Source organism: Epinephelus fuscoguttatus, linkage group LG17 (assembly GCF_011397635.1).
Source record: "Epinephelus fuscoguttatus linkage group LG17, E.fuscoguttatus.final_Chr_v1".
Lineage (NCBI taxonomy): Eukaryota > Metazoa > Chordata > Actinopteri > Perciformes > Serranidae > Epinephelus > Epinephelus fuscoguttatus.
The window spans coordinates 9,109,156-9,134,571 of NC_064768.1; the positions used below are offsets into that span (position 1 = coordinate 9,109,156).

The window sequence follows — 25,416 nt, forward strand, 5'->3', positions numbered from 1 at the left end:
CTCACTAAAATCAGTCTCTGTTTGTAAGATCTTGCCAAAAACATGAAAACTGACAATAACACAGAGACACAGAATTCCAGATTGCATGTTTTTGATATGTTTTTTAATTTCAAATACAATTTTTGTTAATTTTCTACAGCGGTTAATTAAAATAATACAAAAGATTTTAGACTTGATAAGATTAGAATGATGTCATTGGCAACCTGCATAGAATTTGTATTTGGCTTCTAGTGCACCAAAAGTAGATACAATGCACACAGCACACCTTTAAAAACATAGAGTGTACAGCATACAATATACAGTCGTGCAAATAAATGAGGTAGCAGAAAATAAGTTCTATAAATAATGCAAGAAAGCAGTTCTTATTAAATAAATGTTCCCTGATGCAGCTGTTCTATGTTCAATGCCTGCATGGAACAGGGAATAAAAGACTTTTTGAAATGTTCCAGCTGGCCCTTAGGTGCCTAAATCAAACATTTTCAAACAAAAGTTATGAAGTTGTAAAACATATATCAAATTGGAGATATTTCTAACTACACTCTGATAAAGTGATTGATCCATTGATAATCAGCATCATCAGAGTAATCCAAGTCCCTGTTGGAGTCAGTCAGAGCATTTCCATAGAGAGCCACTTTGCATCAGCAGCACCATGCTCCAGTGCTCTGGGAGAGTTTATAGTCCTGAGAGTTGAACACTGGATGACTGACAGCTGTCCTTCATGACAACAGAAGCCACAGAAATCCTCCTCATCAAAAACATGACTTTGATCTCCGTCCTCATCTGGACTCTCCTCTGCTGCTGCTTCACAGGTAAAGTCCAGAGAATCAAACTCCTCTCCTCTATCAACATCTGTCCCTCTGAAATGAAGCTGACAAAACCATGATGCTGCTTTATGTTTGTGTCTCTGCATCCTCAGAGTCCAGAGGTCAGGTCACAGTGACTCAGCCTGGAGCAGTGAGCTCTGCTGTGGGAGGCTCCGTCACCATCACATGTAGGATCAGTCTGAATGTTTATAGCTCTAACTACTTAACCTGGTACCAACAGAGAGATGGAGAAACTCCTAAACTGCTCATATACTATGCCAGCACTCGACAATCAGGGATTGCAGGTCGTTTTACAGGCAGTGGATCAAACTCTGACTTCACTCTGACCATCAGTGGAGTCCAGACTGAAGATGCAGCAGTTTACTACTGTAAGAGTGGACACTACATCAACAGTCAGTACGTGTTCACACAGTGAAAAAGCGTTGTACAAAAACCTCCCTCAGTCAGACTGAACAGAAACTGAACTGACTCCTGCAGCTGGAAGCTACTGCAGAGACTGATACACTTCACTGAGGACACACACACACAAACACACACACACACTGTCATCAGTTAGATTGAACATTTAACTGTTACTTTTTTTTTTTTTTTAATTAATTTTATTGTGCAATATGACATTACAGTGACATTACAGGACACACAAACCAAGTGTGAACAACAAACAACAACAACAACAACATTTGTGGTTTTGTGTGTGTGTGTGTGTGTGTGTGTGTGTGTGTGTGTGTGTGTGTGTGATTTGAGAGTAAGAAAAACGGTATTATATATATATATATATATATATATATATATGTATATAATATATATAATAATATTGATAATAATAATAATAATCATAAATATTATAATTGTCAGACAGGCAAATGGAATAATAATAATAATAGAAATGAGTAAACAGAAGGGAGCAAACAAACAAAGAAAAAAATCTATAAATAAAATAAATAAATAAATAAATAAATAAATAAGAAAATGAAAAGAAATTTGGCACAACACCTTAACTGTTGTTACTTTAACATCAAATGAAACATTTGTCAAAACAAGTGAAACAACAAAAAATGATCTTGGTGGAAATCAAAGTAATTTCTCGATCACAGCTTCCCACCATCATTCATAACCCATTATAATCTCATCTGATTTTCCAATAAATCAAGAGGAGCCAAGCTTGGACGGTTCATGAGAAAAGACTTGGTAATGACCTTTGACCTCAGCTTCACACTGTATCACAGCAGTTTGAGCTTTATGCTATTAAAAGGAAACACAAAGACACAGATCAGCATCAAAAACATTTATAATAAAAGTCACCCAAACATTACCTACACATCTGTCCAATAGTCCCTCACTGGGGAATTCAATTTTTTCACTCAGTTGTTCTTTTACAGATTACACACACACACACACACATACACAGAGGCCGGAAATACAGACATATGCACAAACAGGACCCATACACATGCATTAATAGAGAGATGTGACAGTGAGGGGGCTGCCGGTGGACAGGCGCCCCGAGAAAGTTATGGATTGGGGCCTTGCTTAATGACACCTCTTCAGCTTCCAGTCCCCACTCCAATGCGATCCTCCAGTTCCCAAGCCAAGTCCCCACAGACTGAGCTACTGCTACCCATGTAAATGTACACGTATATTATGGAAAAATAGCTTTATATCATCTGGAATCATAAAAATACAAGAGATATAAGTGACAGACTTGATGTAACTATATCTACACAAATATGTGTGTTACATAAGTATTGAATCTGCTGTCAGACAGCAAGAGACAGAGACTGTCCTCTCATCTCTTTCACATCATGTCCTCTATTGAAGTTACTGTGTCTCATTTCAATATGATATAATGGAAAATCTAAAAATATTCAAAAAAAATTCATGTTATGTGACTTTATGCAGATGATACACTGCTTTTTATTTCTAATCCCAAAAACCCTCTGACAGTTAAGACTTTTGAATTAAAATCTGCACAATAATTTCTAGGTAGAATTTAACAACACACAAACAGGGGAAATGTATTCAAGGACAGACATCAGTAATAACAGAGAGCTCTGGGTTTTACTGTTAAGATGGTCTAACCATGTGTATTGTTAATTAAAGAAACTGATTGATCTATTATTGGAACTGCAGTAGAAGAATATCCACAGTCTGAAACCCATTAAAATTAGTCTGGAAAAGAAAGACTCATTACTGTTGTGGCTTTTGTGCATTAGTTTGAGTAATGCTCCTAATATATAACATATGTCCAAGAAATGAAGTCACATGATGGCACTCATATGATACATTTGATCAAATCTTTATTGCTTTGAGATATTGAAACCATCAACACAAGCAAGAACATGTTCACACTGAAACGTCATGAGAGAGACAGAGAGCAGACTGAGAGCAGTAGCAGAGTAAAACCAGCAGCAGAGTCCCAGTGAGTCAGGTCAGGACTGGGAACACTGGTCTCTCCTCAGTGTCTCTGAGAGTGGAGTCTGGGAGCCCTGGGTGGCCTCACAGGTCACAGAGCCCACCTTCCTCCACTGGTCTGCAGGGAGCCTCAGGGTGCTGCTCCAGCTGTAGAGGCCGTCCTTCTCCAGCACCCCAGGGCTCCTGCTCTCCTCCCAGCTGCTGCTGCTGCTGCCGTCCACCTTCCAGGCCAGACTCCAGTCTGAGGGGAAGCCCTTGTTGGCCAGACACATGAGCGTGGCCTTCCCCTGCTGCAGCTCCTCACTGGAGGGGGTCAGCACCGTCAGGGTGGGGATAGCTCGACCCACTATAGAGAGACAGATTCATAAAATTCATGTGAGCTAATCTAAACTCCATCCTGTTGGTTGCAACAGAGGATGCAAGTGGTTTTATTGGTCCTTTTCAGATTGTATGAAACTGGTCTTCAAAGTTTCACTTCCCTGTTTGAACTCAGTAACCATGGCAACGGACAGGCATCACTGCTGATCCGTCACAACAGACAGGTTTCAGTACTAAAGATTAAGGGCTCTAGTTTCCCGGCGCAGTGCAGGGTGGCGCAGGGTGGCGAACCCCGGGCAGAGCTAGTTTCGAGCAGCGCAACCCAAGACGCGCTCGGTTTGGTAGTTTGGCAGCCCGAGGTGCGCTGAGATGGGTGTGGCGGCGCAGCAGGGGGAGGTGTCGACAGATCCAGCTTGGCGCAGTGACAGTTTCGTGCCAAAAGGCTTCGCCGAAGGTGCGCTAAAAGCTCGCCAGCTGAAACAAGGTCTACTGTCAGTGTAGGCGGAGCGCAGCCGGTGTAAGCCGAAGTTTGGCTGACCAGCGGACAGTGCGCACACGTCACCAAAACGTCACAGGCAGGTTTCCAGAATATCAGGCACATTAACAATGCAATAAATAGCCACAAAACCACTATTCAATGCAACTATCTGCAATCAGCCATGGCCATGGCGAATTGAGTAAACTCTCATTACGCCTTCGCGCGGCGCATTTAAGGGCGAGGAGAGGGGCTCATTTGATTGGTGTGATGTGTGTAAAACCCAATCCACGCCTTCTCTCCTCCCTCTTTCCGACTTGCGCCGGTAGGAGGGACGGAGGTGGGAAAGAGGAGTAGTTGCGCCAGGCGCACGGTGTGCCAAACTTACAAAATCCGCCTGGCCACACCCAGTTGGTGAAGCGCAGGTGCGCTGCACCTCCGCAGCGCCCGGTCTGCGAAACTAGAGCCCAAAAAGTTCAATGTGGCATTTTTTTTCCTCTGATGTATTCATGTTTAATCTGCCTCTGTCTGATAAAAAATGGTTGACATCAGTGTGAGGTGTCTTAAAAATAACTTGTCTAAAAAAGAAAGGAAAAGACTTGGTTGTGTGCTCACTTTGTTCATTCAAAGTGAACGTTGTAACATCTGAATTACATATTAAAACTCATCAAATCAGTCCTACTCATCGAGCATGTCGTTCAAACAACAGCCATCTTTGAAGATATTCTTTCAAGACATGCATTGTGTGAAGATTGTTAATTTTTGAGAAAGATCAATAAAACCTATGAGATTCTTTGACCCAGTAGTTGGACTGAAAGTTTAAGAATATTTCTATCTGACAGACTGCTAAGACATATGAACATTTCTACAGAAAAACTCTCCCGTAAACTCTGACAAACATAAATGATTATTATGAACTTTTGTTTGTTGTAGATTATGATAACTGAAAAGTAGTAATCTTGTTGAAGAGTAAAATTGTTTCACTGTGAAGTTGATTTGTATGGTAGAGGAAATTCATGAAATTTTCTGAAACAAATTTGCTCATCAAACTCAAACTACAGACACATACAAATGATCACTGACACATTCCCAATCAATACTTTGATAAAGTGATTGATCCACTGATAATCAGCATCATCAGAGTAATCCAAGTCCCTGTTGGAGTCAGTCAGAGCATTTCCATAGAGAGCCACTTTGCATCAGCAGCACCATGCTCCAGTGCTCTGGGAGAGTTTATAGTCCTGAGAGTTGAACACTGGATGACTGACAGCTGTCCTTCATGACAACAGAAGCCACAGAAATCCTCCTCATCAAAAACATGACTTTGATCTCCGTCCTCATCTGGACTCTCCTCTGCTGCTGCTTCACAGGTAAAGTCCAGAGAATCAAACTCCTCTCCTCTATCAACATCTGTCCCTCTGAAATGAAGCTGACAAAACCATGATGCTGCTTTATGTTTGTGTCTCTGCATCCTCAGAGTCCAGAGGTCAGGTCACAGTGACTCAGCCTGGAGCAGTGAGCTCTGCTGTGGGAGGCTCCGTCACCATCACATGTCAGACCAATCCAAAGGTTTATTTTGGAGGCATTTATCACTACTTAGCCTGGTACCAACAGAGAGATGGAGAAACTCCTAAACTGCTCATTTACGATGCCAGCACTCGAGCATCTGGGATTCCAGGTCGTTTTACAGGCAGTGGATCAAACTCTGACTTCACTCTGACCATCAGTGGAGTCCAGACTGAAGATGCAGCAGTTTACTACTGTCAGAGTTATCATTACATCAACAGTCAAGCTGTGTTCACACAGTGAAAAAGCGTCGTACAAAAACCTCCCTCACTCAGACTGAACAGAAACTGAACTGATTGCTGCAGCTGGAAGCTACTGCAGAGACTGATACACTTCACTGATGACAAACACACACACACACACACACACACACACACACACACACACACATTTAGATTTAAAACCGTAACTTTCCTAAATCTTTCCACAGGACACTTTTCTTTTTCAAGCAAATGAAACCAATATAGGGGCGGCACGGTGGTGTGGTGGTTAGCACTCTCGCCTCACAGCAAGAGGGTTGCTGGCTCAATCCCGGGCGTGGGAGCCCTTCTGTGTGGAGTTTGCATGTTCTCCCCGTGTCAGCGTGGGTTCTCTCCGGGCACTCCGGCTTCCTCCCACAGTCCAAAGACATGCGGATTGGGGACTAGGTTAATTGTAGGTGTGAATGTGAGCATGAATGGTTGTTTGTCTCTATGTGTCAGCCCTGTGATAGTCTGGCGACCTGTCCAGGGTGTACCCTGCCTCTCGCCCAATGTCAGCTGGGATAGGCTCCAGCCCCCCCGCGACCCTCAAGAGGATGAAGCAGTTAGAAGATGAATGAATGAATGAATGAATGAAACCAATATACATAGCACTACAAATATACTTATTTTTAAACAGGTCCTCCAGGAAACCAGTGTCCAGTATCATGTGAAACCAAGTGAACTGTAGGAGCTAAATGGATGTTTCACCCAGCTTCACCTGGCTGACGTGCTTTGCACGGTTGATGCCACAACTTTCTTGGCTGTGTCGAGTTTAGACAATAAACTGCAGGTTCCAGTTGCAGAACAACCATCGTATTTATTCATTCCAACAAAACACAGATTCAGTAAATGTCCATTTCTTTATCCTTTATTCAAACTGAACACACAGCACGTTGTACATTATACCTCGCCACAGTGGTCAAAAGCCTTTTGCTCTTCCGGGCTGAAACACCTGACAGAAACAATGTTGTTCCTACCTTTATACACTGGTGCTCCAAGTGCCAGTACAGCGCTACCAGTGTACATCCATAGTAAATACAATTCATGTCTGCTGAGTGGAATGACATATTTGGCTCTTACATGAACTTTGACATATTTTAAGGCACATTGTCAACAAACTCCTAAACTGCTCACAACTTAACTTTAAGCACTAAGTTGTTAGATATGATACAAACCATTGTATGTGAGTTTTCACAAGACATCACACAGTATAACGATACTTTGAAAACCAACAAGCCCTGATCATGAGACGTTTCTGACCTCCTCATGTTTAGGCCTGTATAACATCATTATTATACTGTAGGAGGGTGTCTGACTGTGTAGACCTCTAAAAGTGATCACAAGTTTCTTGAACTGGATTTTTTCTGTAGGAGGAAGCGAGCAACAAAAATGAAGACAGTGATATGAGATCTTTTTAAGGACCTGGTCAAAGGCCATATGACAGCCCACTGGACCACTGGTTAGTGATGCATGGATGTGAAAGACATGGCAAAACACAGTTACAACAGAGTAAATGGACAAATAAGTAAGTGCAGTGAAATCTTCATCTTAGCTTGAGGCACACCTGCACAACATTTTATTTTGTATCTGACTGAAAAATACAGAGGTGTATCAAACACTTCAAATGCTGCTCAAGAGTCAATGTCTGTTCGAAAGTTCTGAGGGCAGATTGAACAGATGATAAAATAGAAACATCTGAACACTTTAACAATTAAACTTTAAAAATATATAAAACATAAAAATCTCAAACAATCTCTTCAAGTAACACCATAGTAAAATCATCTTCTACACAGATGATATTCAATTATACATGAAAAACCTGCAGCTTCCTTCCTCTAGTTAATAATGTGGACAGTAATTGAAGCAGCTCTTCCATGTACTTTCCTCTGCTTTTCAAATTTACGACAAGTATTAATTGAAGACACTGGAGCTTTCCATTTTCTCAAAAGTGTTTAAATTAATGTTAATCCCTCCGCTAAGAGAATGAACATGATGTCGAGCAAAACAAAATCAGTGTCCTGGTGTGAAACCTTTTTATGTCACACTATAAATATTAACAAATTCTTACAAACAGAGTCAACTGTATTTACTTGGAGGAAGCCAAACGATTTTTTTTTTCAGTGACAATGTAGAGAAACATAGAAATAATCAATGCTATCACCACTGAGATATGAACACCATGATATGTTGAGGACAGCTACAGCTGACTGACTCTGTGTGTTTGCATATGTGTCCTGCCTCTGCTCCCTGCTGTTAAGAGACCAGTGTTGATCAGTGGCTGTCCAGGCCTTTCAGAGCCACTGACACGCTGACAGCACAATGATGATGTCACTGATTCTACTGCTGGCCACCCTGGGGCTCCTTGTTCAGGGTGAGACTCTCTTCTGAAAACTTTGCTTCAGGATGCAACCAGGTTCACCTCAATGATGTTCTGCTATGATGGAGAAACACTGAAACAAGCAGCATTTACCTTCTTCCATCTGTTCTCCATGTTAAAGAAATGATACTCTTCTGTCTGGATGTTGATCATCTCTCTCCAAACTGGATTTGTCTCAATAACCCTTTTGCTCTTTTTCATGTTTTCCAGGTTCATCAGGAGAAATCATCCTGACTCAGTCTCCTGGATCTCAGTCTGTTGTTCCAGGACAGACTGTCTCCATCAGATGTAAAAGCAGTACACTTATAGGTGATGATATTGACTGGTACCTTCAGAAACCTGGAGAAGCTCCTAAACTCTTAATTTATGATACTACAATACGCCAGCCCGGAGTTTCAGATCGTTTTAGTGCAACGGCACGTCAGACTGACTTCACTCTGACCATCAGAGAAGTTCAGACTGAAGATGCAGGAGTTTATTACTGTCAGCAGCATAACAGCTTCCCGTTCACACAGTGATACAACGCCGTACAAAAACCTCCTTCAGCTAAAGAGGAACTGATCAGACTGATCTGACTCAACAGCTGCAGAGAAACTAAAAAACTAAAACAGGCTTCATCATTACATTTTGACAATCTTCTTTGTCAAAGTTTTACTCAAACACGGTCAGAGGTTGATGTCAGCTCTTCAACAGGCAGGTTAATATAGATGATCTAATATCAACACATTTTTTCCCAATTATTTGCTCAGGGTTTTGTGGGATTATTTTCTTGATGTGTCTGAAAAACATAAACAGTGTTGAACTGTATCACTGAATTTGTACTCAACTGTGACTCTTTTATAGGGTTAGGAAAATGGATCCTGACATTTTCTTTCAAGTCTCTTGCAAAATGTTTCCATCCAGTTTATAAACAGTAACCAATGAGGGCTCCACTTTTGTCATCTTGTTTTTCCTCTCAGCCTCAGGTTTTGCAAAAACACCTGAATGTGAATATTTTCTATATTAAAGTTAATCAAAAACATTTAAGATGACATTGATGCTCTAAAAGAATGTTCAGGCTGCTGTAGACTCATCAAAGGTCATTTTAACATTAACTCCACTGAATCTTATTGCTCACATTAATCCTGCCTACTTAGTTTTCCACTGTAAAATGAAGCCATCATATATTGACAGAGACAGTTGTTTTTATCTTTTTATTTTAAATAAAATTGCCTCCCACAAAAAGGAAATGTCTTCAGTATTGTCTTGCTTAGTAAAATATTTGTAGGTGTTAATTAGAATAAACTTTATGTGCAAGTAAAGACATACTCTAAAGCAGAAAAATGTCTTTATTTTATGAAAAATGTTGTCAGCCTCATTATGATCAGGAAAATATCAAGTCCCTGTTGGAGTCAGTCAGAGCATTTCCATAGAGAGCCACTTTGCATCAGCAGCACCATGCTCCAGTGCTCTGGGAGAGTTTATAGTCCTGAGAGTTGAACACTGGATGACTGACAGCTGTCCTTCATGACAACAGAAGCCACAGAAATCCTCCTCATCAAAACATGACTTTGATCTCCGTCCTCATCTGGACTCTCCTCTGCTGCTGCTTCACAGGTAAAGTCCAGAGAATCAAACTCCTCTCCTCTATCAACATCTGTCCCTCTGAAATGAAGCTGACAAAACCATGATGCTGCTTTATGTTTGTGTCTCTGTATCCTCAGAGTCCAGAGGTCAGGTCACAGTGACTCAGCCTGGAGCAGTGAGCTCTGCTGTGGGAGGCTCCATCACCATCACATGTAGGACCAGTCACAGAGTAGATGATGTCGAAGACATCTTTTGGTACCAACAGAGAGATGGAGAAACTCCTAAACTGCTCATTAACTATGGTAACAGATGAGTATCAGGGATTCCAGATCGTTTTACAGGCAGTGGATCAAACTCTGACTTCACTCTGACCATCAGTGGAGTCCAGACTGAAGATGCAGCAGTTTACTACTGTAAGAGTGAATTCACCGTTAACAGTCAGGATGTGTTCACACAGTGAAAAAGCATTGTACAAAACAGTGGCGGCTGCTGGTCTTTCAAACAGGGGAAGCTCACTTTAAGTTTACATCATAAAAGTTGTCATATTGTAGCGAGGCAGTAACTTATAAAAGGAGCATTTAATTGAAGCTGTTTTTCAACCACACTCATGCCATAGAACCACAGCAAAACACACCTCAAGGATTTTCAGATGGGTGAAAAGAACTGTTACTTTTCCCCACCCTTTGCACCAAATCAATCTGAGGTGTTGATCTGCCCTGCTGTTTGGCTTCGCCAAAATCCGGTCGACAATATTTAAATTGTCTGCCATTATGTGCAGCTTGCTAGCTCGCTCGCTAGCTGGGGCTGCTGCGCGAGGCTAGTGTGACCACCTGTGAGTGCTTTGGGACGGTGGAGGGGCTCACAGCAGCACCCGCTGCTCGTTGGGGACAGTAACTGCAGAGCGACAGAAGTCAGAGTCTCCAAACACGAGTACAGTCTCCAATAACACCAGAAAAAGATGCTAGTATTGTCGCTAGTTGTTGTTAACAAAGAAAAAGTCACTAAGAGGATTGCAAAAGTCTCCACATCAATTCGGAACAGCGGAATGAAACTTGAAAATCGCTCCGGTGGTGGTTTATATTTCAAGATCGCTGATTCGCTCATTTCGCTGTCAATCAAAAAGGGATTCAGCCTCAGACAGATCATCCAGTCATCGTGCAGAAGCCCAGCGTCCAGGCCAGCCAAGGCCAGCCCACTGCCCCATAGACCCCCAGAGACGCTGAGCGTCCGATGGGCGGGACAAAACCGAGCATTTATCCAATGACTGTCTAGTTTTGCTGCAGTGGAACAACCCACTCTATGCTTCCCCATTGAAGTCTTTGGACGCAATGAAATGAATGTAAACACAACAGTACATATTTGACCACTTATGTTTTGACATTTTAGGGGAAGCTGAGCTTCCCTTGCAGTCTTAGAGCAATCGCCACTGGTACAAAAACCTCCCTCAGTCAGACTGAACAGAAACAGAACTGACTGCTAAAGCTGGAAGCTACTGCAGAGACTGATACACTTCACTGAGGACACACACACACACACACACACACACACACACGTTGTCATCAGTTAGATCGAACATTTCAATATTGTTGCTTTAACATCAAATGAACATTTGTCAAAACAAGTGAGATGACAAAAAATGATCTTGCTGGAAATCAAATTAATTTCTCGATCACAGCTTCTCACCATCATTCATAACCCATTACAAGCAGCATTTACCTTCTTCCATCTGTTCTCCATGTTAAAGAAAATGATACTCTTCTGCCTGGATGTTGATCATCTTTCTCCAAACTGGATTTCTCTCAATAACCCTTATGCTCTTTTTCATGTTTTCCAGATTCATCAAGAGAAATCATCTTGACTCAAGCAAGAGTTACGGTTGTGCGTAGATCCTACGCACTTAACCTACGCACGTCGTTGTGAGCATTTTTTCTTGTGCGGTGGTGTGTCTGTGTCACTCTGCAGTTACACCTCCAAAACACTACTCGGCGGTGGAGGTTTCTGTGAAGCGCTGTTAAGTTTAGTTGATTCAAAACACACCCAAAACACACATTAAATATGGCTTTATCGCGATAATTTCAAACACTAGTACAGAAATTGGCTTCACTATAAATCGCAGCACTCACAGACAAACACTTGTCTTCATCTGGATACATTTTCCCCACAATACAACATGCTAACGTTATTAGCACAAACCTACGGCATTTTACATTGTATAAATTAGCCTAGCTACTAGCAATCTTTTACTCCTCTCATATTAAACTGGTGAAAACAGCGACATTTAAAAAAGGTAACGGCACACAATTTGGCTCCATTACAACTCACAGGATTCACCGACAAAACAACCGTCATACGAAACACGTATCCAAAGAAATACAAAATGCTAACCTTATTAGCGCAAGTCTATTGCATTTTAAAGTGTATAAATTAGCTTAGCAATGAGCGGAGATTTCCTCTTCTCATATGAAACCTGGATGAATCCCAAAGTAACAGTCTCTGAAGGATAGTAATCTATCATAGATTACACACATGACTTAAAATGCTATTTTAGTGGAGCCTTTACTGTCTTCACAATTTATTGTTTCTTATCTGTGAAATACAAGTAAATAAAAGCTTAGTTTCCACTGAGGGAAATGGTGTCAGTAACCAGCGACAGACAGGAGGTCTGTGTCACCGCGACGTGTAGTTACAATTCTGGGGAGGTGCACGTCAGTCTTTCGCGTAGGTTACAGCTAAGGTAGCTCTGTCATTGATTCAGCGCAGATGTATGAATTAACCAGAGTTGGGTAATGGTTAATTTAAAAGTAAGTAAAGTGGGGCAGTCACAGTCGGGTCTGACAAATAATAATACTTCAAACTCAAAACAAACAGACCTTAAACCCGTACAACCACACTTGCTTGAATGAGTAGTCCAAAATACAATTCACAATTAAACATTTACAACACAACACAGTTTCATTTTTCTTCCTTGTATTTTACATTTTATTTTACAGGTAAGAGTTGTCAGCGTGTGTCTGGTGTGTCTGTGTTTCTCCACAGTAGTGAAACGCGAGTGATTGGGTGGTTTTGAATTACTACGCAGGGTTGGTGGCGTACGGTTATTGGATGAATGGAAATGAGAGATGGGCGTGAACGGCTGGATTTGTGAATGGAAAATGACGTCAAAACAGCTGGGTCACCACACTTTACTGAGTAAAGTAACTCAATTACTTTTAAAGTACTTCCAACGTTACTCCCTGAGAAAAGTAACTCAAGCACTTTTAAAGTACTTTTGAGTATTCTACATTTCCTATTGGGCAATGGACCACAGGGCGCTAAGCCTAGATTTTTTTGTCTCCAAAATTAAAGTTATGGACCACTTGCCCTTCACTGAGATCCAATTCTCCCATCACAGACCAGTAGAAGTTGACCAGTAGAAACACAGAATGATCTGCTGCCGTAGACACCTGTATGACAACAACACCCCAGCATTTTTAATAATTCCTCTAGGGATGTTACCACACAGAGTAATGCTGTGTTCCCACCAAACGCGATGAACGCGATTTACTTGCTCGTAATGTGAGTAACGCGCCACCTGTAACGCCCGAGTTTGGACGCCTGACCATTTTGTTAATTTGCGTTATTGCGTCATTCGCGCGAGTAGCAGGGAAGCTGGCTGTGCTAACTGGAGCTAAGCTAGTGCTAACGTTCATAGTACAACCATTCTGCAAACTAATTAAAGACACATATTTACAGAACTTACCAAGTAGACCAGTCTCCTCGGCATCTTTCACCCAAGCCTACTCGTTTTTGTTGCGGTCTCTGTAGAGTAGACACATAGTATCATATAGCTCCGGGTAGCCACTGACGACCATGGCTGAGATAACCACCATCGCTGCTTTGTACCTGCTCTGGAAGTCCCAAATGCATTGGAGGGCCAAACGCCGTCGTTTGTGGGTTCACCCTATCCTGCAGAAGCGCATCCAGCTCGGCGAGTTTCACCACCTCCTCCAGGAACTCCGTCTGGATGACAGCCGCTTTCAGCGGTACTTCAGGCTGACTTGGGCCCAGTTTGAGGACCTGTTGGTGAGGGCTGGCGCCAGGATCTCCCGGCAGGACACCAACTACAGGCGCTCCACATCAGCTGCGGAGCGTCTGTCCATCTGTCTCCGGTAAGTAGCAGTTTATTGCTGTGTCAACAACTAGACATTGTTCACACACGCCAGTGACGTCGGGAGAATCTCAACGCTGATTGGCTTTCGTGGCACAGCGTCATGTGAACTCGCCTCAAAAGTTCAATATTTTCAACTCGAGCGATGAGGCGTTGGACACAAATTTCGCGTCTAGCGCGCTGAGCTAGATGCCTCTATCGCGTCCATCGCGTTCATCGCGTTGCGCTAGACACATCCATTGCGCCGCCCGGCGCGATTTCGCCTCTAATCGCGTCTTTGCATTGACTTTGTATGTAATCTTGATGTGTGAATTTGCGAATTCGCGTTTGGTGGGAACACAGCATAAAAGGGGGAAATGATGGTGTGAAACAGCAGAGGCACTTTGTCAACCCGCTGAGTTAACGTTACTGTCATTAGCATCAAGCTAGCAAACAATGGTACATCCTCACGGTCGGACATAAAGTAATAACATTAACAAATAGTGGCGAGGCTTTTACTCACCACAACTGCAGAGGCTCCCAGCTTCATTTGAAACAGACTACATTATAGATGGTCCGTTATTTATTAATCCCTCTGTGTGTTTATATATTTACTTTTTATCCGCTCCGTTGTCTTTGTAAAGTTAACATATCACACCGTCATTTCAAACTCAACACTTGTTTCAAATTAAAAGCTCCTTATAACCTCGGCTGAGAGAATCCCTCCATTTTCTAAATAGGCTTTTATTCTGAAACATTTGTCAGAACTTCCTGTGGAAGACACAGTAGCTTGATAGTTTACGTATGGCGCTTCAAATGTAGCTCCTTCCATCTGCTGACGCTTTTAGGTTACTACAACAACATGTTGGCTGGCACATGAGCAGACACATTGGCCTCTAGTTTTGCAGACCGGGCGAAGTAAATAAAATTGTAAATAAAAAAGTAATAAAATAGGTCAAGAATAACCTGATGACATCACACACGTTGTGAAAGACGACCGGGGATAATTGGTGAGTACCACTGTGTAGTGTGTCATGTCTGTCAGCCAAGTCATGGCAGGATTTTATGACTCCACAATCGTGTAATGTGACATAGTGACTTTCAGAACGGGCAGAAAAGTCGTGTAGTGTGTACCAGGCATAATGCAAGTCCTGAGTCTGACCTGTCTGTCAGCGAGTCCTACACCACCTATTGAGACTCCACCATAGACAATGGCAGCATTTCTTCTACCACGTAGCGAGCCACAAGCTCCGTGGCTTCTTTTGGACTGATAGGTTTAACGTTATCTCCGTTATTAGAACCAAAAACAGCCGTTGCTGTTTCGGAGCTGAAGGACCAGCATTCTAAAAGTAACGGAAGTAACTGATGTCTTGTTTGAAAATGTACTTAAGTATTTGATTACTCAAACAGCAAACTAACGTGTTAGGTTACTCATTATTAGGCATGTGCCGGTATGAGATTTTGACAGTATGATAACCGTGGGCAAAAATACCATGGTAACCGGTATTACCGCAATAATAATAATAAGAAGAAGAAGAATAAAACGGGCGTCATCCTATTTTCACACTCTACACTTTAAAACGGTAGGCTAATATTCATTTGACCTTTCATGAGCGACAGCACGTACCAAGCATCTCTTCTCAGTGCAACGCATCATCACACCAGTTGTTTAAATGTGTAGGCTAATATAGACCCGTTAAAAGTTTAATAAAGCCGTTTCTTAACTCCACCCCCCCAAATTATTGTGCTGACTGCAGCGGCTGCACATGCGTGAGTTCAGAGTGTGTACCAGTTGAAATGTACTACTGGCACAGGGTTATTTCTGAGTTTTGAGTTCTTGAAGTTCCCATTTATGAAACGTAGCGTATAGGTTACACCGTCGGGCTTTACCGACAGAACAGAAAATGGGCCGTTAGTGACACCGTGACATTCTTTTACCGTGGTAAACCGTGACGCCGGTAACCGGCAAATGCCTACTCGTTATTGCAAAAAGTAATCAAAGTACTCTAACGCGTTACTCTCTAACGCGTTAGAGTACTCTGTAACGCGTTAGAGTTAGAGTTGATTGAGAAGATTACTTACTTACGTTACTTTAAGATTACTTACTTACGTGACTTTGTAACGCGTTATACCCAACTCTGGAATTAACTTTCAGTCTCCTGGATCTCAGTTTGTTGTTCCAGGATAGACAGTCTCTATCAGATGTAAAGCCAGTTCAGATATGAGCACCTACCTTCACTGGTATCTTCAGAAACCTGGAGAGTCTCCCAAACTTCTAATTGATCAGGCTACAACTCGTCAGTCTGGTGTTTCAGATCATTTCAGTGGAAGTGGATCTGGGACTGACTTCACTCTGACCATCAGTGGAGTTCAGACTGAAGATGCAGGAGTTTATTACTGTCTACAGAGTGGTTACAGCTACCCATTCACACAGTGATACAACATGTACAAAAACCTCCTCACTTGGAGAGGAACTGATCTGACTCAACAGCTGCACAGACACTGAAACGCTATTAATAATTCTAATGACGGTTGTTGTGTAAATGAGATACATACTCAAAAAAGTAAGATGGAGAAATATAGATAGTGTAATATTAACACAAATTAGAGAGAGAGGAACTGATCTGACTCAACAGCTGCACAGACACTGAAACACTATTATCAATCAATTCAATCAGTTTTATTTATAAAGCCCAATATCACAAATCACAATTTGCCTCACAGGGCTTTACAGCATACAACATCTCTCTGTCCTTTGGACCCTCGCAGCGGATAAGGAAAAACTCCCCAAAAAAACCCTTTAACGGGGAAAGAAAACCGGTAGAAACCTCAGGAAGAGCAACTGAGGAGGGATCCCTCTTCCAGGACGGACAGACGTGCAATAGATGTTGTACAGAACAATCAGCATAATAAATTAACAGTAATCCGTATGAAACAATGAGACAGAAAGAGAGACAGAGAGAGAGAGAGAGATGCAGGACAGACAGTAATGACAGTAGCTTACAACAACATTAATTAAAGTAATAATATTAAAGTTATAGTTCTGGCTACTGTGGTACAATATGTTGAAAGTTATCTGGCAGCATACATGAGTGACAATAATCATATGTGTATAATAACAGTAGAAGTATGACTAATGACTAATGATGGCAGCAGCAGCAGGAGGCATCTGGCAGGACCACGGCAGCAGCACAACCACACACGTCACACTATCCAGGCACCGCTGTGATATGAGTTAATCTGAGAGACAGTGGAGCACAAAGGCTCCGGAGAAGAAGCCGAGTTAGTGACATCCAGAATGGCTGAGTTAGCAAGATGCAGTAATAGGATACGAGAGAGAGAGAGAGAAGGAGAGAAGGTGCCCGGTGTATTATAGGGGGGTCCTCTGGCAGACGAGGCCTAAGTCAGCCTAACTAGGGGCTGGTACAGGGCAAGCCTGAGCCGGCCCTAACTATAAGCTTTATCAAAGAGGAAAGTCTTAAGTCTAGTCTTAAATGTGGAGACGGTGTCTGCCTCCCGGACCGTAACAGGAAGATGATTCCACAGGAGAGGAGCCTGATAGCTGAAGGCTCTGGCTCCTGATATACTTTTGGAGACTTTAGGGACCACGAGTAACCCTACGTTCTCAGAGCGCAGTGTTCTGGTGGGATAATATGGCACTGTGAGCTCTCCAAGATATGACGGAGCTTGACCATTTAGAGCTTTATAAGTTAACAGTAGGATTTTAAATTCAATTCTGGATTTTACAGGGAGCCAGTGCAGAGAAGCTAAAACAGGAGAAATATGATTTCTTAGTTCCTGTTAGTACACGTGCTGCTGCATTCTGAATTAGCTGGAGAGTTTTTAAGGACTTACTAGAGCTATCTGATAATAGAAAGTTACAGTAATCCAGCCTTGAGGTAACAAAAGCGTGGACCAATTTTTCTGCATCTTTTCGGGTCAGGACTGGCCTAATTTTCACAATATTACGCAGATGAAAAAATGCAGTCCGTGAGGTTTGTTTTAAATGAGAATTAAAAGACAAATCTTGATCAAATGTTACTCCGAGGTTTCTTACGGTAGTGCTAGAGGCCAGAGTAATGCCATCTAGAGAAACTATGTCATCATATAAAGACTATCTGAGTTGTTTGGGGTCAAGAACAATAACTTCAGTTTTGTCCGAATTTAACATCAGGAAATTGGTGCTCATCCAGGTTTTTATGTCTTTAAGGCAGTTATGGAGTTTAGTTAATTGATTACTTTCTTGTGGCTTCATTGATAAATAAAACTGTGTATTATCCGCATAACAATGGAAATGTATAGAGTGATTTCTAATGATGTTGCCTAAAGAAAGCATATATAGAATAAATAGGATTGGTCTGAGCACAGAACCTTGCAGAACTCCAAAACAAACTTTAGTACATAAGGATGATTCATTATGAACGTCAACAAACTGAAAACGATGAAATAAATAAGATTTAAACCAGCTCAGTGCAGAACCTTTTAGGCCAATTAAGTGTTCCAGTCTCTGTAGTAGAATTTGATGGTCAATTGTGTCAAAAGCCGCGCTAAGATCTAATAAAACAAGTACAGAGACAAGTCCTTTGTCTGAAGCAATCAGAAGGTCATTTGTAATTTTAACTAGTGCTGTCTCAGTGCTATGATGCACTCTAAATCCTGACTGAAATTCCTCAAATAAATTATTATCATGGAGAAAATCACACAGCTGGTCTGCGACTACTTTCTCAAGGATCTTTGACATAAAGGGAAGATTAGATATTGGTCTATAGTTGGCTAACACCTCTGGATCCAGGGTGGGCTTTTTTAGTAGAGATTTAATTACAGCTACCTTAAAAGACTGTGGTACATAGCCTGTTAATAAGGATATATTGATCATATCTAATATATGAGTGTTAACTAAAGGAAAGACCTCCTTAAGTAGCCTAGTTGGGATGGGGTCTAAGAGACACGTTGATGATTTAGATGAAGAAATCACTGCGGTCAATTCTTGAAGAGAAATTGGGGAGAAGCAATCTAAATATATATTAGGTTTTACAGCTGTGTTTGAGGTTAGATAGGTAGGCTTACTATCTGAGGACAGGAGGTCATGAATTTTGCCTCTAATAGTTAGAATTTTGTCATTAAAAAAGCTCATAAAATCATTACTGCTAAGGGCTAAAGGAATACAAGGCTCAATAGAGCTTTGACTGTCAGTCAGCCTGGCTACAGTGCTGAAAAGAAACCTGGAGTTATTCTTGTTTTCTTCTATTAATGCTGAGTAATAGTTTGCTCTGGCATTGTGGAGGCCCCTCTTATAAGTTTTGAGACTGTCTGTCCAGATTAAACGAGATTCTTCCAGTTTGGTTAATCGCCAATTCCCTTCAAATTTTCACAATATTTGTTTTAACTTACGGGTTTGAGAGTTATACCAAGGAGCAAACCTTCTTTGCTTTGTTAACTTCTTTTTAAGGGGAGCTACAGAGTCGAGTGTTGTCCGCAGCGAGCCTCCGGCGCTATCGACAAAATGATCAATTCGGGAGAGGTTAAAGTTGGTACGGGAAACCTCGGTTACTGAAGGACTTGGTATTGAATTTAACGACGGAGTAATCATTTCCTTAAATTCTGCGACAGCACTATCTGATAAACATCTAGTATAGTAACTGTTGCTGAGTAGTGTGTAATCGAGTAAAAAGAAATCAAAAGTAATCAGATAATGATCCGATAGCGAGGGATTCTGTGGAAAGACTGTTAGGTTATCAATTTCAATTCCATACGTCAGAACTAAGATAAGATAAGATAAGACACACCTTTATTGATCCCATAATTGAGAAATTCCAGATCAAGGGTATGGTTAAAACAATGAGTGGGTTCATGTACACCCTGACTGAAGCCAATGGAGTCGAATAATGAGATAAACGCAGTAGCCAGGCAGTCATTATCAACGTCGACATGAATGTTAAAATCGCCTACAATAATAACTTTATCTGATTTAAGAACTAAACTGGATAAAAACTCTGAGAATTCAGATACAAATTCGGTTGTTGTGTAAATGAGATACATACTCCAAAAAGTAAGATGGAGAAATATAGTCTGTGTAATATTATTAATATAATAATTAATACATTTATTAAAAATAATTTCTTTGAAAATTTTAAGTTGAATAAAAACACAATACCAATTAGAATTCAACTCATTAGGTTAAAAGTTTTAAAGTTATATTTCGTGAAACACACCGATAGGCTTCTGACAAGCTAAGACTTCTTCCAGTGATACATGAAAACAGAATGTGGTACAATAAGACTTTAGCAGTTACATTGCTTAAATTTTATTTAAGACTGTGACAAATGTTATTTTTGTATACTCTTTATTTTTCTCATTGATGGGCTTTTTATATCAAACCCTGATATTTTTTTTGTTAAAATCTTTGGAGATGTATTTAAAGGACTGACTATATTGTCTTGATGAAAATGAATGTTCATGAAATAGGAATCCTCATTCACCTGATATACCTGTGACTTTACATCGAATGATTAATGTTCTAAAAAAAATAACCAACACCAGCATTAAATATTTGACATAAGAACATCATTAAAGAACCATGGTATATCATCGTATGCTGATGATAATCTGCAATTTGTTCCTAATCTTTAAAACTCTATTAAGTCATTTAGATTTGACACATTTTAAAATAATTTCATCAAAATGACCCTGGTCCATAATAATACTGATAAAAAGAGACACTGTCAGATGAACCTCAATGACTTAGTGGGTAAGTGCCATTACATGATTCAAGAAGTCATTAATGAAACCATCACCAGCAGTGAGACAATCTAACTGTGACATGGGTTATAATCTTGTATCTCTTAACATGTGGGAGAAGGGAACTGTTGCAATAACAATATTCAGACAATGTTTTTTAATTTGCTTATGTTTTATTATACAGCATTAACAGCATAAGCATCAAAACAAGAATAAAAACATTGCTGTTTCAAAGTGAGAACTGTTAAATTGGTCAGATGACAGAAAGACAGAGAGCAGTAGCAGAGTAAAACCAGCAGCAGAGTCCCAGTGAGTCAGGTCAGGACTGGGAACACTGGTCTCTCCTCAGTGTCTCTGAGAGTGGAGTCTGGGAGCCCTGGGTGGCCTCACAGGTCACAGAGCCCACCTTCCTCCACTGGTCTGCAGGGAGCCTCAGGGTGCTGCTCCAGCTGTAGAGGCCGTCCTTCTCCAGCACCCCAGGGCTCCTGCTCTCCTCCCAGCTGCTGCTGCTGCTACTGCTGCTGCCGTCCACCTTCCAGGCCAGACTCCAGTCTGAGGGGAAGCCCTTGTTGGCCAGACACATGAGCGTGGCCTTCCCCTGCTGCAGCTCCTCACTGGAGGGGGGCAGCACCGTCAGAGTGGGACGGACATCACCTAGGAGACACCAGTTGTAGCTCCTCCCGGTAGTAAAGCATGAGACCCGAGCTCGTTTAAAAACAGGATTTATTCACAGTCACCGACCGACCCAACCCGTGAGAACTAAAGAAATGAAAGTAAACAAACAATCTCGTAAATACATGTGCTAATTCAGAGCTTGCAGCTTAATGTAATTACACAAATACACAATAAAACACACCTCGTAGGCTGCACACTACCAAAGGGGCTGAATCTTGTCTTTTCTTCTGTCTTCGTCTTCTTTGTTTACATTTAAAGTTGTAACTCTTTATCTTTACATCAACTTTACCGAGTGTGGAGACAACCGACCGTGTTGTTTCTCCCTTGCCATGCTCTGCCAGGTGGTGTGTCGCTAAAGTGGTACCGTGTAGAAACAAATACAAACAATGCGTCCGCCTCATTAAAGGGCAGGTAGGAACCAAAAAATAAATAAATAAATGAGAATTAAATGAACTGACATGTGGGCAGTTACACTCCCACCAAATCACGAGTGATTTTCTTAGAACAACTTATGGGAGACATATATAATGTATGTGAACATTACTTAAAATATTATCATTTAACACATCAATAACAATCAATAAGGCCAGCTAGTAACACTGAGAGTGAGAGAATGGTACACTGTGGTCTTTATTCTGCTTCCAACAGCGGCACCGTCTTCTGAATAGGTCTCTCCAGGTAGACTGGTTTGGAAGTCGTCTTCCCATTTTATCCAGCGTTGGATCACTGAGTAACAACGAGCGCCTCACTCTCCCATCCTTCCCAGGATGAACTTGCATGACCTTGGCCAACTTCCATTTGTTTCGTGGTATCCCATCATCCTTCAGAAGAACAATGTCGTTGACCTGTGCATTTCTGCGGTCCTTAGTCCATCTTTGTCTGTTTTGGAGATTTAAAAGATACTCCTTCTTCCAACGTGACCAGAAGTTGTTGGCCAGGAGTTGAACTCGACGCCATCTCTTCCGGAGGTAAAGGTCTTCCCTGACGAACTTCCCAGGGGGAGGTGATATGATTGTGGACTTCATGGTCAGAATGTGGTTTGGTGTCAATGGCTCTGGACTGGATGAATCATTCAGGTTATCCGTAGTCAGCGGTCTGCTGTTCACTACTGCCATGACTTCATATAGGAATGTTCGTAGAGAGGAGGAGTCAAGTTGTTTGGCAGACTGTTCTAGGATAGACATCAAAACACTTCTGATGGTGCGGATCTGTCTTTCCCAGACTCCGCCCATGTGGCTTGAGACTGGGGTATTAAAGATGAACTCGCATCCCCTCTCCTTGAGTTCCTCTTGATCCATCTCTCTCAATGCTTCAACAAACTCTCGCCTTGCACCAACGAAGTTTGTCCCCTGATCACACCTTATCTGCCGCACTGCTCCACGAATGGCAATGAATGAACGCAGGGTGTTAATGAAGGCATCTGAGGTCAAGTCATCGAGCATTTCAATGTGAATTGCTCTGGAGCACATACAGGTGAGTAACAGTCCGTACTTCTTTAACTCTTTTCTCCCTTCTTTGATGTAAAACGGACCAAAACAATCCATGCCACAGAAAGTGAATGGTGGTGTAGCTTCTGTTCGGTCTACAGGAAGATCTGACATCCTTTGTTGTTCCAAACCTCTTCTGAATTTCCTGCACTTGGTGCACTTGTAGATATGGGATGAGACCAGGTTGCTGCATCCGAGGATCCATATGCCGTTGGAACGGAGCTCATTTGTGGTCATTCCCCGGCCTTGATGGTGCACTCTTTCATGATAGTGCTTGACCAGCAATGATGAGATGTGACTGTCTCTCGGAAGAACCGCCGGATGCTTTACATGTGGATGTAAGGGAGCATGAGTCAAGCGACCTCCAACTCTAATGATACCTTGATCATCCAGGAATGGATTCAGTCTGTGCAGCTTAGACTTCGGTGGTGTCTCCTTGTGATGCTGGAGATACTGGATCTCTTGAGCGAGGTTTGTTTCTTGAACCATTTTTATTATGGTTAGCTGCGCTTGCCTCCTTTCTTCTAGGCTTGTGGCTTCACAGGACCGTGGCGTCAGACCTTTGACTTCTCTAGCGAGGCGCTTTAATCTAGCAATGGCCTTCACCAACCTTGACCAATCTGAGAACTTGTGTAGGCGATCCAACAATGACCTCACCTCTTTTGCCTGTGTGTCATAGACTTGGGCCTTCTTGAGCTCTGGGTCACTACTTGGGATCTCTCCCACCTTGACATCTCCAGTTGGTAACTCTTTCTGCCAAAGCAGGTCTGGGCCTGTGAACCAGTTAGATTTTAACAGCTGGTCAGCTGAGAGACCTCTTGAGGCATGATCTGCCGGGTTTTCCTCTGAAGTTACGTACCTCCATTGTGCAGATTCTGTACTTTGTTTGATGCGTTCTACACGATTAGCTACGAACACATGAAATCTTCTGGCTTCGTTACTGATGTAGCCCAGAACGATCTTTGAATCTGTCCAGAAGACTTCTTGCACACAATCCACTTCAAGCTCTCTTTTGAGCATGTCACTGACTTTGACTGCTATTACTGCCGCTGATAGCTCTAGTCTCTGTATGGTGGTCACCTTAGTGGGAGCAACTCTTGACCTTCCCATGACTAGAGTACAGTGCACTTCACCCGATGTGCTGATCACTCTGAGATATGAACACTCTCCATATCCTGACGCGCTAGCATCGGAGAAATGATGCAACTCATAGTGCAGAACTTCTAAGTTTGGTGGAACGTAGCACCTCTGGATCTTCACACCAGCCAGGTTTTTCAAGTCTAGGAGCCAGGATTCCCAGAGAGGTCTCAGGTCGTCAGGTAAGGTGTCATCCCAACTGAGCTTGTCGCAACACATCTGCTGGACAATCTTTTTCCCTACCAGGATGAACGGTGCCACGAATCCGAGTGGGTCAAATATTGAGGCAACCATGGACAAGACTCCTCTTCGGGTGAGTGGATTCTGTTTGACGACTACTCGGAACTGGAATTCATCTGAGGTCACACACCATTGAATGCCAAGCGCTCTTTCCACATGATGTTCACCCAGCGCCATGTCCAGATCTTTGGCAGCCGCAACACATTCCTCCTTAGGAATTGTGGCCATGACTTCCTCACTGGTTGAGATGAACTTATGCAGCCGGAGTTTGACTGTGCTGCAGAGTTCTCTTGCTTCCTTCACTAGCTGGATGGCTTGCTCTTGAGATGTGACACTTGCCAGCCCATCGTCAACGTAAAAATTTCCTTTGATGAACTGAATTGTGTCTTCACTGAATCTTCCCCGTCCTTCATCAGCAAGATGTCTTAGTCCAAAGTTGGCGCAGCCTGGGGAGGAAGCTGCACCAAACAGGTGGACTTTCATCCGGTAGATAGATGGTTGAGCTTCCAGATTTCCTTCCTCCCACCAAAGGAAACGTAAGTAATCTTGGTCTTCTGCCTTCACATAGAATTGATGAAACATGCGCTCGATGTGGCACATTATCGCCACAGGACCTCTACGAAAACGACAAAGGACTCCGACTAAGTTGTTTGTCAATTCTGGGCCGGTTAGTAGATGGTCGTTTAAGGAAGTCTCCTGAAACCTTGCAGAACAGTCAAAGACGACGCGGATCTTTCCGGGCCTTTGCGGATGATATACCCCGTGATGGGGAATGTACCATGCGGGAGTCTTGTTGATGTCTTCTTCAGGAACCTTTTCTGCATCTCCACGAGCTATGATGTCATCCATGAATGTTTTGTAGTCCTTGTAGTACTGTTCGTTTCTTTTCAGCTTCCTTTCTAAGCATCTGAGACGGTGGATGGCGCAGACCTTGTTGTTTGGTAAGTTAGGTCTCTCCTTCTTGAAAGGTAGCGGCATCTCATAGTGACCATCATCGTTGAGCCGGATGCTCCCTTGCATCTGTGACAGGAATCGGAGGTCTTCTTGGGAGATGCTTGTGTCATCTGAAGCTCTTTCGACGAAGTCAGACTCCAGGACCTTGATGACATCTACAGGTGAGACTACTTCCTTAATCTGTGTTCTGCAGACATAATGCACTTCATTTGTGACGTTTGAAGCCAACTGACACTCTGGAATGACTTGCTTCACAACAACTTGGTGACTTACTCCTAT

The 25,416-nt window shown here is 42.2% G+C and overlaps 1 pseudogene and 6 gene segments (V, D, J or C); 4 read left to right on the plus strand and 3 right to left on the minus strand.

Moving 5' to 3' along the window:
* LOC125905371 (Ig kappa-b4 chain C region-like) overlaps positions 1 to 25,416 on the minus strand; it is an 89,047-nt gene that overhangs the window by 58,316 nt on the left and 5,315 nt on the right.
* Positions 1 to 25,416, minus strand: part of LOC125905372 (Ig kappa-b4 chain C region-like) — a 74,634-nt gene that overhangs the window by 44,630 nt on the left and 4,588 nt on the right.
* On the plus strand, positions 716 to 1,782 carry LOC125905359 (Ig kappa chain V region 3381-like). The segment is given in 2 exon segments: positions 716 to 809; positions 917 to 1,782. Coding segments are annotated over 2 exon segments (414 nt in total).
* On the minus strand, positions 3,254 to 3,594 carry LOC125905376 (Ig kappa-b4 chain C region-like). The segment is given in 1 exon segment: positions 3,254 to 3,594. A coding segment is annotated over 1 exon segment (255 nt).
* LOC125905347 (Ig kappa chain V region 3381-like) lies at positions 5,306 to 5,857 on the plus strand. The segment is given in 2 exon segments: positions 5,306 to 5,399; positions 5,507 to 5,857. Coding segments are annotated over 2 exon segments (423 nt in total).
* LOC125905365 (immunoglobulin kappa variable 3D-15-like) lies at positions 8,157 to 8,732 on the plus strand. The segment is given in 2 exon segments: positions 8,157 to 8,208; positions 8,425 to 8,732. Coding segments are annotated over 2 exon segments (360 nt in total).
* On the plus strand, positions 9,759 to 10,395 carry LOC125905364 (Ig kappa chain V region 4135-like; annotated as a pseudogene).